Source organism: Myotis brandtii, unplaced genomic scaffold (genome assembly GCF_000412655.1).
Source record: "Myotis brandtii unplaced genomic scaffold, ASM41265v1 scaffold274, whole genome shotgun sequence".
In the NCBI taxonomy this organism is placed as follows: domain Eukaryota; kingdom Metazoa; phylum Chordata; class Mammalia; order Chiroptera; family Vespertilionidae; genus Myotis; species Myotis brandtii.
Window position 1 is genome coordinate 61,437 of NW_005360425.1, and position 9,479 is coordinate 70,915.

The 9,479-nt window shown below is 48.3% G+C and overlaps 2 protein-coding genes across 2 annotated transcripts in view; one reads left to right on the plus strand and one right to left on the minus strand.

Annotated features, from left to right (window-relative positions):
* LOC102261585 (CUB and sushi domain-containing protein 2) overlaps positions 1-9,479 on the minus strand; it is a gene marked incomplete at its 3' end in the record, with an annotated part of 266,048 nt that overhangs the window by 59,155 nt on the left and 197,414 nt on the right. The gene's annotated exons all lie outside the window — the stretch shown is intronic.
* Positions 1,836-2,420, plus strand: HMGB4 (high mobility group box 4). The gene has a single exon (XM_005868671.2). It carries the CDS (start codon positions 1,836-1,838, stop codon positions 2,415-2,417), a length of 582 nt encoding a protein of 193 aa, XP_005868733.1. The 3' UTR covers positions 2,418-2,420.

The window sequence follows — 9,479 nt, forward strand, 5'->3', positions numbered from 1 at the left end:
TGCAGAGGTAGGTAAGGGGCTCTGGAGGAGCAGACCTCAGACACCAGCACCCACAGCACTGATCTAGAAAGCAGGGGACAGTTACCCTCTGGAAGCTTCAGACAAAGGACCCTCGGCTCCCGCTTCATCCCTCCATGTCAGGGATGTGACCCGAACAACCAAGGACTGCCATAGCTTTTACGCTTTTATACCTTTTCTTCCTAGATCTGGTGGGCCCAGATGGTTATCATGGGTTCATCTTGTGAGCCAACCTGTGGCCTCTTGGGAGAAAAAGTTGGAGTGGAAAAAGTGACCTGGGCTGACGAATGTCCTCAGAGTAATTGTTCTCATGGCCAGGCCCCTCTCCCCCCTACCCTAGCCCAGACATTCTCAGCTGGCACCTGGTATCTCAGAGGCCCCCAAATCCAGCCACAGAACTATAGCATGTCAGCTGGAGGGCCTGTTCTGGCCAGTCCACCGCACTGATTTATAGATGAGAAATCATAAGCTCACAGCAAGAAAGGGGATGGCTTGGGTGGCCCTCGGCAGAGCTGGGCTAGAATTCAAGACTGGGTCTCTCGTCGGTTTCCATCCTTCTTTCACACAAGATGGAAAATGAAGTCAATCTTGGGCCCTTGGAATGAACTTGGCAAAAATTCTAAATGCAGTCTAGTCTTCGGCAAGTTTCTTTGTCAGGCTCACCTGGACCCTCGGCCCTCACAGGAGCAGTTAGTTTTCTATCAGAGGGAGGAAGCAAGGCCTGTGTCAGGCAAATGAGTCCAAATCCACACTCCCACCTATTCCCGGCTGTTTTACCTTAACCAGGTTAAGGTTTATGTTAATGAGGCTCGATTTTCTAGTCCTATCATCAACCACTGAGTTATATTAACTCCATTATCATACAAGCAAGTACCCCTTGGTCACCAAAGGTCAACACTTGAACTTTTCTTTTTCTTCCAGTTGGAAGACTGGTGGGATATTTGCGACTGCTTTTACAAAAGGCCAGAGGCCCAACTTATTTGAATGTAGCTGTTAGACCTGGGCCTTCTAACCCCAAGAAGTGGGGAACCCTGAAATGAGTCCACTTGATATACCAAGGATTAGATCTCAAATGCAATTAGCAAAACGTCAGGGTTCTCCTCCCTTCTGCCCTCCCCGCTCCCTCAAATCTCTTCAGAGGAAGAAGAATTTAGACTTACAGCCCAAGTGCTCAGGTTTTAAATCAGACAACTCTGTCCTGACAGGAAGCGAGTCAAAGCTGTCACGCCTGATTATTTTTAGAGTTACTACTAAACTCTTTGTGCAGTGTGAGCTGCCACTATTCGAAGCAAACAGAAAGACTTCCCATTTTATCACGACAGCTCTGGGGCCATCCACCTCCTCGAGTTCCTTACTTCCAGCCTGTCTTTGGAAGGGATGAAGCGGCATTTTGTCAATGTTACGGCAAGGAAGGCAGATTCCATGGTTTGTTGCTGCAGCTGAGGAACCAAAGCTGAGCAAAGCTGCTGCCTCCAGGAAGCCAGGGAGAAATAGTCCAGGGAAAGGTGCTACTCAATAGCTTTCTCCAGAAAAATCATTATCTTTCATGAGAAGCAAAAAAATTGACCATTGTGTAGCCAACCAATGAGAGTCCCTCTATGCAAATGCCAAGAGTGGCCAGTTTGTGGATGATGTCACAATCCCCTTCTACGACCTAATAATGTCACTACCACTGAAAAGGCCGGCCCTTGCCTGCAGCTCTTACAGAGAGGACAATTCACCACAAGCAGAGCACCTTCTAGATTGCTCCTGGAGTGTGGGGACAAAAGTCTCTGCTGTCCAAGTTACTGAATCCAGAAAAATATGATCTGATGAACATGGCAAAAGAAATCCAGCTAAGGCCCAAGGTTAATGTCTCTTCTTACATCCATTTCTTATTGAATTACAGAAACAAGTTTAAGGAGCAGCAGCCAAATACCTTCCTTGGCTTTAAAGAGTTCTCTAGAAAGTGTTCGGAAAAATGGAAGTCCATCTCAAAGCATGAAAAGTCCAAATATGAAGCCCTGGCCAAGCTCGACAAAGCCCGATACCAGGAAGAGATGATGAACTATGTTGGCAAGAAGAAAAAGCGGAGAAAGCGGGACCCACTCGCGCCCAGGCGGCCTCCATCATCCTTCCTACTCTTCTGCCAAGACCACTATGCCCAGCTGAAGAGGGAGAACCCCACCTGGTCCGTCGTGCAGGTGGCTAAGGCCTCGGGGAAGCTGTGGGCTGCAAAATCGGACATGGAGAAGCAGCTGTACGAAGACAGAGCGGCTATCCTGAGAGCTAAGTACTACGAGGAGCTGAAAGTCTACCGCGAGCAACGCATGGCCAGGAAGAAACTCAGACGGTCGGCGAGGAACCCGTGCAGAGGGTGCAGGCAGGCTGAGGCCGCTGCAGCTGGTGGCTCCCATTAGAAATAAAAGGCCATTCAACTGTACTGCCTGTCCCTGGTCTCATGTGTGGCGTTAGAGTGGCCGTGGCTGCTGCTTTGCGGATTTGAGTAGCGTGGTAGGGTTTGGAAACCCATCTGGGGAGGGGACAACTTTGAGAGAAGTGGCAACAGTGTCCAAAGGGATGTGTGTGGTCAGAACCTACAGGGCTTCATTTGGGCGGGGGTTGGGGGTGTGTGAGTCTTCAGGTATTAAGATGCTAGGAGTCATGAAGGGAGGAGTCTCCCGTTCCAAGTGGTTATCCGGGGTGGAAGGCCCTGCTCAGGGTCACAGCCTTCCTCAAGGCCAGGTCTATGAACACTAGTCCTGCCAGCCTCCTCACCAGGAGGTCAGAAGCCTGGAGTGCAGGTGGGCCTTAGGGGACTGCGTTTCCCCATAATTCAGAACAGGTCCTGCAGCATAAACCACAGCACGGTAAGGCTCGGATACCATTAGTGCCAGGATGAAACTCCAGTGGTGGTCCCTATCCTGGTTAGGATGAAGCTCGGGGCTGATTTTATAAGAACAGCTGCCTGATTGTGCCCCAGGTCCTAGAAGTTGGAGAAAACCCTGTTGATATTTTGGGGGCACCCACCCATTTCTCTGTGGATATAAGGATAGTATACAGAGAAGAGAGATGTGCTGCCTTTAACACCACATGGCATTCATTCCTTTTCCTCTTGCTCATGGCACCCTGTCTCAGCCCAACCAAAGTTTGATGAGATGGAATCCCCCTGGCCTCAGTGATTGGTTCAGTGATGAGCATGTGACCCACATTGGTCCAGAGTGGGTCTCAGGACTTGTGCAAGGAGTCCTAGGGGAGGAGGCAGCCCTGGGGGCTGATGACAATCATTTGGCTCATTGTCAGGCTGAACTTATCACTGAAGATGGCCCCACATTTCAGTTTTTCTTTAAGATGGTTTGACTTAGGTTTTCTGCCACTTAAAAGGAGTCAAAACAGGCAATTTTGTACCAGGAATTGTTCTGGGTTTGTCTGTACTGTAACTACTTTTCAGGCAACAATATACTGTAGGCAACATTTAATACCAATCAATATAGATTCAGATGGAATATTTTAAAATGGCTCTCAACTTCTTGACATCAAATAGACTGGGCCTACCTGCAAGCCTGCTTTTTTTGTCACCAGGCTATGCATGCAACAGACTTCCCTAGTCCCACCTCCAACCCTTAGTCCCTCATGGACTTACATTTTATACTCTACTGTTTAAACTTTTACTTTCAAAAGTGAAAAATACATATTTTTGAAAAGTCAGAACTGGGTGAACCTTGAAGAGGAGAGGTAATATGGTGTCATTCAGAAATTCAGGGTCTAAAATCAGGCAGGAATCCTGAATTATGTAGGACTACCATGTGTCAGACCCTGTGCTGGGTGCCAGGAAGTCCAACAGGGACTACTGTTAGGTTCCTGCCCGGTAAGAATGTTCCTTCTGATGAGAATGGAGGACGTGGGCATAATCCACAGCACTGCAAGGCAGGATGAGGAGAGTGAAGACTACACAACATGCTGGGGCAGGATGAGTACCACTCACCAAGGCAACCACTGAAGTCTTCCCGGAGGAAGCAGCTTTATGCTACTTGGCAACCTTGCACTCATGCTGACAAGGTTCCCATTCTCATTCCCCATAGCTGCTGTTCCAGCCTGCCTTGGCATCCCCTGCAGCCCAACCTCCACTCACTCAGGAGACACCCACATTTTCTGCTTCACTGAGAAAATAGAGATCATCAGACATAAGTGTTCTCAGTTTTCTTCTCAACATGCAACCACACCCATCCTTTCCTCCTGGTCTCATGGAGAGCTATAACAATCTTGCTAACCCCTTCCCTTCCTCCCACAGGCCCTGCTCTTCACTATAAAGATGCTGAACCCCAGCCTCTAAGCTTGCACAGATTAGCTTGGTGTCACAATACAAGTGGCCTCCATCATAACCTTCACAGGATCTTGGGCAAGTTCCCAATCCTCTGTGTCTCGGGTTTCTCATCTATGCAATGCAGTAATGTCTGCCTTACAGATTGTTTTAGTTAGTAAATGATGTAACACATGCAAAAGTATCTGCCATAGCCCTTAACACATAATAGGGACTGTGGTGAACACCCTCTAGGCTCTCCCATGGCTCCCCTTCCCCACACCCACTGTACCGATCCCCTCCCATTAACTGTGGGTAGAATCTGTGACTTGCTTCCAACCAATAGAGTAGGGCAAGGAGGACGGGATGCGACTTCCATGGCTATGTGATGATAGTCTTGTTGGTTGATTGGCTCTAGGGATTCTCCTTGCTGGTTTGACAAAGTAAGCTTTCAACCTGGGGAAGCCCATGTGGCAAGGAACAGTGGGAAGTCTCAGGAGATGAGGTGGCCTCAGACCAATAACCAGCAAAAAACTGAAGGTCTCAGTCCTACAACTACAGGAACTGCAGCTATCACATGAGTGGGGAAGTAGGTCCTTCCTCAGCTAAGCCCTAGAGGAGGACTCAGCTCAGGATGACACCTTGATTTCAGCCCTGTGAGACTTCAAGCAATGGACCCAGCTAAGCTGTAACTGGATTCCTGATCCCCCAGAAAACAGGGAGATAATAAATGTATGTTGTTTGATGCCAATAAGCTTAGGGTGATTTGTTACCCAGCAATAGATAACTAATACAATACTCAATAAATGTCATCTTCCTTATAATTCTAGAAGAGACTGTCTTTAACCGTATTTCTCCTTCCAGTCTCCACCCTACCTGTTTAATTTCCTCTCCTCTGTTACCAATTGCTTGAAGCTAGAGGAGCACCCCCAGTGCTCATTCGATCCTGACTTGAACTACTTGGTAATGTTTCTAGTTGCATTGTCTTGTTTCCAGCCTGACCTGTGGGCTCTTGGTGGGTGCAGCTACACAGCTGGGCCCCAGCCCTCATGCCACCTCTTTCTGGTTTCCTGTGTGATTAATTATGTCAATGTGGGTGGCCAAGTCAGCGTTTTTGACAACAGTTTGCAGCGCCCCTGCTGAAAAATAACTCCATTAACATTTCTTTATGAAAAAGCCAACAGGAGGGTGCGAATCTGCTGGCTTCTAATGACTATAATGTAATGACAGTGAAGGGGGAGGCAGGGGAGGGCGAGGAGAAGGGGGAAGCCTATGCTTAAGGTAATGGGTGACAGGAAAAGCAGGTGGAAACTCTGGTGTGGTGCCTGCATTCCAGACCTGCTCCACTGGCCCAGTTGATCCTGTGGGAAGAGGAAGGCAGGGTCTTTGGGCCCGTCACCCTCTGGTTGTTGACGAAAACGCTCCACTGGGCTCTTAGAACCTTTTCCTGTGTCCATTAACTCATTCATCTATTCATTTATTCAACAAATATTTATGTAAATGTTAGGCCTGCAATAGACTAGGAACCGTCCCGATGCTATGGATACAGCAAGGTCCCTGATCTCTTACATTCCAGTAAGGGAGAGACAAAGACTAAGTCAACAAACACACCAGGTCATTTTTTGAAAGTGTCAAGTGTTCTGAAGAAAATAAATCAGGGCAGTGAGCTTGACAGTGATATGTGGGGCTGATGGCACCTTAAATGGGTGGTCAGAGATGACATGTGGGGTTGGATTTAGAGGGCAAGAAGGAGCCAGGCATGTCAGGGTCTGAGGAGAGTTCTTCAAGCAGCAGGACAGCAAGTGCAAAGGTCCTGAGGCAGGAGCAAGCTTGGCATATTGAAGGGATGTCTGGAGGTGTGAGAGTGTTGGTGAGATGAAGCTGGAGAGGGGCAGGCATTATCAAGTTTATTTTGAAATCTAAGTGCAACCGGGAGCCACAGAGCATGAAGAGCCATATGCTTCTATCCATAACTTCCAGTTACTGGTCATTCTCGAGTCTTCAGAGACTATCAAATGCCAACAAGGGGATGCTAGTCCCTCCACAGTCTGTGAGAGAAACAGGTGTGACTAGCAAATATCAAATCTGTGACATTTATCCCTTTTGGAGAGGAGACTCTACCTGGCATTCCTTGTAGCAGCTGAAAGCTAGAAATCCACTATGGAACTTCTTCTCTTAGGTTTCATTTTCCAGGAATAGGGGTGAGGGGTGGGGGAAGGTGGGCACAGCTGGGAGAATGTTCCAGGGGAACATTTCTTCCTGGGTCTCCTATTTCCATGGGGAACAGCTACCACTAAGACCAGTGGGTCTCCGCTTTGACCTGTATTAGAATCACCTCCGAGTTTAGTAAAACAGATTGTGGGCCCATGCCTAGAGTCAATATTTCCGGGAGTCACACCTATACTTTGCATTTCTAAAAGTTCCCATGTGGTCCTGAGGCTCCTGTTCCCAGGCCACAGAGGAATTCTCTCCCCCTTACAGCCTGGTGGGCTGGTTCATCTGCGTGGTGAGTTGGGAGGAGGCGTGACCATGCTCTTCTTTCTCCTCCCCCCACCCCCACTGAGGAGTGTGTTCAGGTCTGCTCACCACTGGGTTCATCAGTAGTAAGGGTGACAGGCTGATCCTCATCTGTCTTTCTCCCATACCTGCCAATTAATTCTGAACTCATAGGGGAAGAAGTATATTTATTTACTGGGGTTCCCTCAAATCCCAACAGCGAAGCTGATCCCAGTTGCAAATAATCAGTTAGTGTTGGGCCACACAGCAACATGGGATCTTATAGCTGATTTCAGCCTCCACTAAAGGCTGAGGTCAGGTCCATGGAGAGGGTGAGGCCATCAGGGTGAGGTCACAAAGGCACTGACACCCTTTAGTCCTGGCCTGCGCCTCGAATCACACTCCCACAAGCACTACCTGCGACAGGTGTGCAGGAGAATAAATGAAATGTCTGGGATGTCACTGTAAATGAGGCCTGGTGTGCAAGAAGTGTTCCATGAACCGGGGTGCCTGCCCTAGATTTAAAGGATGGTTTAAAGAAGGTGAGAACAATACACAAAACGTAGCTGGGGAGCATAGCCAAAGGTCCTGAGGGGCCATGTGACCCCGAAGACTGGCTTTGACCTCTGGGTCAGGTCCGCAGTGATACAATAAGCATTCCCTTGTGTGGCCATCCCCTGTGACAGTTTCCTTGCAACAGTTCTCCCACCCATCACTCTCTTTCCCATTCTCCCTCTGCTCTGAGACTCCTCCCCTTCAACAGTGAAATGTTTCCATTGTTGCCATCACCTATGGGAGTCTGACACGGCATAATCAGGCCATGGCTGCCTCTTTAGTTGCACTCTCCCCCACACTCAGCTTCTGACATGGCTCACGGGGATCCCCAATTCCTGGTATTCACACCCTTGTGCAATTCCTTCGAGTGAGGGCTGGACCTAGGGACTTACTTTTAATGCACAGGATAGGGCAAAAGTGACAGGGTGCCTCTTCTTCAGAAGTGACTAGGCTTTAAAAGACTCTGACTCCCTCTCTCTCTCACTTCCTTGCTTGCTCACTCTAAGCCAGCGGTTCTCAACCTGTGGGTTGCGACCCCTTTGGCGGTCGACCCTTTCACAGGGGTCGCCTGCCTAAGACCATACTGCATATCAAATATTTACATTATGATTCATAACAGTAGCAACATTACAGTTATGAAGTAGCAATGAAAATAATTTTATGGTTGGGTCACAACATGAGGAACTGTATTTAAAGGGCCAGAAGGTTGAGAATCACTGCTCTAAGCACTCTGACACGCTGAAAGCGGCCCTATGGAGAGGCCCCTGTGGCAAGGAACTGAGAGGGTGCCTTCTGATCAATGCCCAGTGAAGAACACAGGCCCTCAGTCAAAGCGCCTGCAAGGAAATGCATCCCGCCAACAGCCATGAGTGAGTGTGGAGGGGATCACTAGCCACCTCCGGGGACACCTATACGGCAGCTGTGACAGCCCACCTAAGCCGTGCCCGATTCCTGACCCACAGAAACTATCATAGTTGTTGTTTCATGCCAAACTTAGGTCTGGGATAATTTGTAACAAACTAAAAGTCATCATGAATGCACATGCTGGTACCAAGAGAAGGATAGTGTCCTGAAAAATATCAAATACATGAGATGGCTGTGGCTGGGCAGTGGGAGAGGCTGGGAGTGTTCTGAGGAGCTGGTTGGAGAAATCCGGATTTTAAGGATGCTGCCAGTGAGGGCTCAGAGGACATGGGGAGCAGGTTACTGGACAATGGAGGAGGGGCCCTTGCTATGTGGTTGCAGGAAGCTAGTGACACTGCTGTCTGCAGTTATTTGGAAGGCAGATCATATGCCTTATTAAACTTAGTGACCCAGCTAAAGTCATGTCTAACTAAGTGTGGGCGGTACTGTTGGGTTCCTTTTTGCTGCTTATATGAGAAGAGATACAAAACTAGGGAAAGATTGTTAAATAAAAAGGATCCAGGACTAAGTGACCCAGCTAAAGTCATGTCTAAGCTAAGTGGGGGCGGTACTGTTGGGTTCCTTTTTGCTGCTTATGTGAGAAGAGATACAAAACTAGGGAAAGATTGTTAAATAAAAAGGATCCAGGACTTGCTAGTTTTGAAAATACTCAGTCTCCCAAGATATCAAAAAATGCTAACATTTAAAAAAATGGTTTTTGAGCACTATCAGGAAAAGGTGGACTGGAGATAAAGCCGAGGCCGTGACTGCAGCCTTTGGTTAAGACCTCAGGCAGATCAAGGGGATCAGAGTCTTACTTAGTCACACAAAGGCCCTTTAAAGAGATTAGGGTGCCTCACAAATCCTCTAGGTCAAACAATGGGGCCTCTGGGAAGCCTGAGAGCACTGTCCCCTGGCCATCCCAGCAGAAGCCCAAGGTAGACAGGGATTTAGTTCAGAGAAATCTGTGGGTGTGGCTTTTGTGTAAGTGAATCTCAATGAGATGTCTAGGAGACCCACAAAGTTTTTAAGAAAACCTATTATCAGAAGAAATGTGGGGGCTTGGCCTGACAGGGACAGAGACAGCACAAAGTAAAAGGTCAGGGGACACCCAGACCTGGCAGTAGGAAGCCGACCGAGGAAAAGTCAGCCTCAAACATGTGTTTCTGTTCATGGAAAAAGAAGGATGACTCAGAGGGAGGAACCAACAGCTCAGAAGGCGGAGCTA

Coding starts and splice junctions, on each gene's coding strand:
- HMGB4 (XM_005868671.2), top strand. CDS start 1,836: ATGGCAAAAGAAATCCAGCTAAGGCCCAAGGTTAATGTCTCTTCTTAC.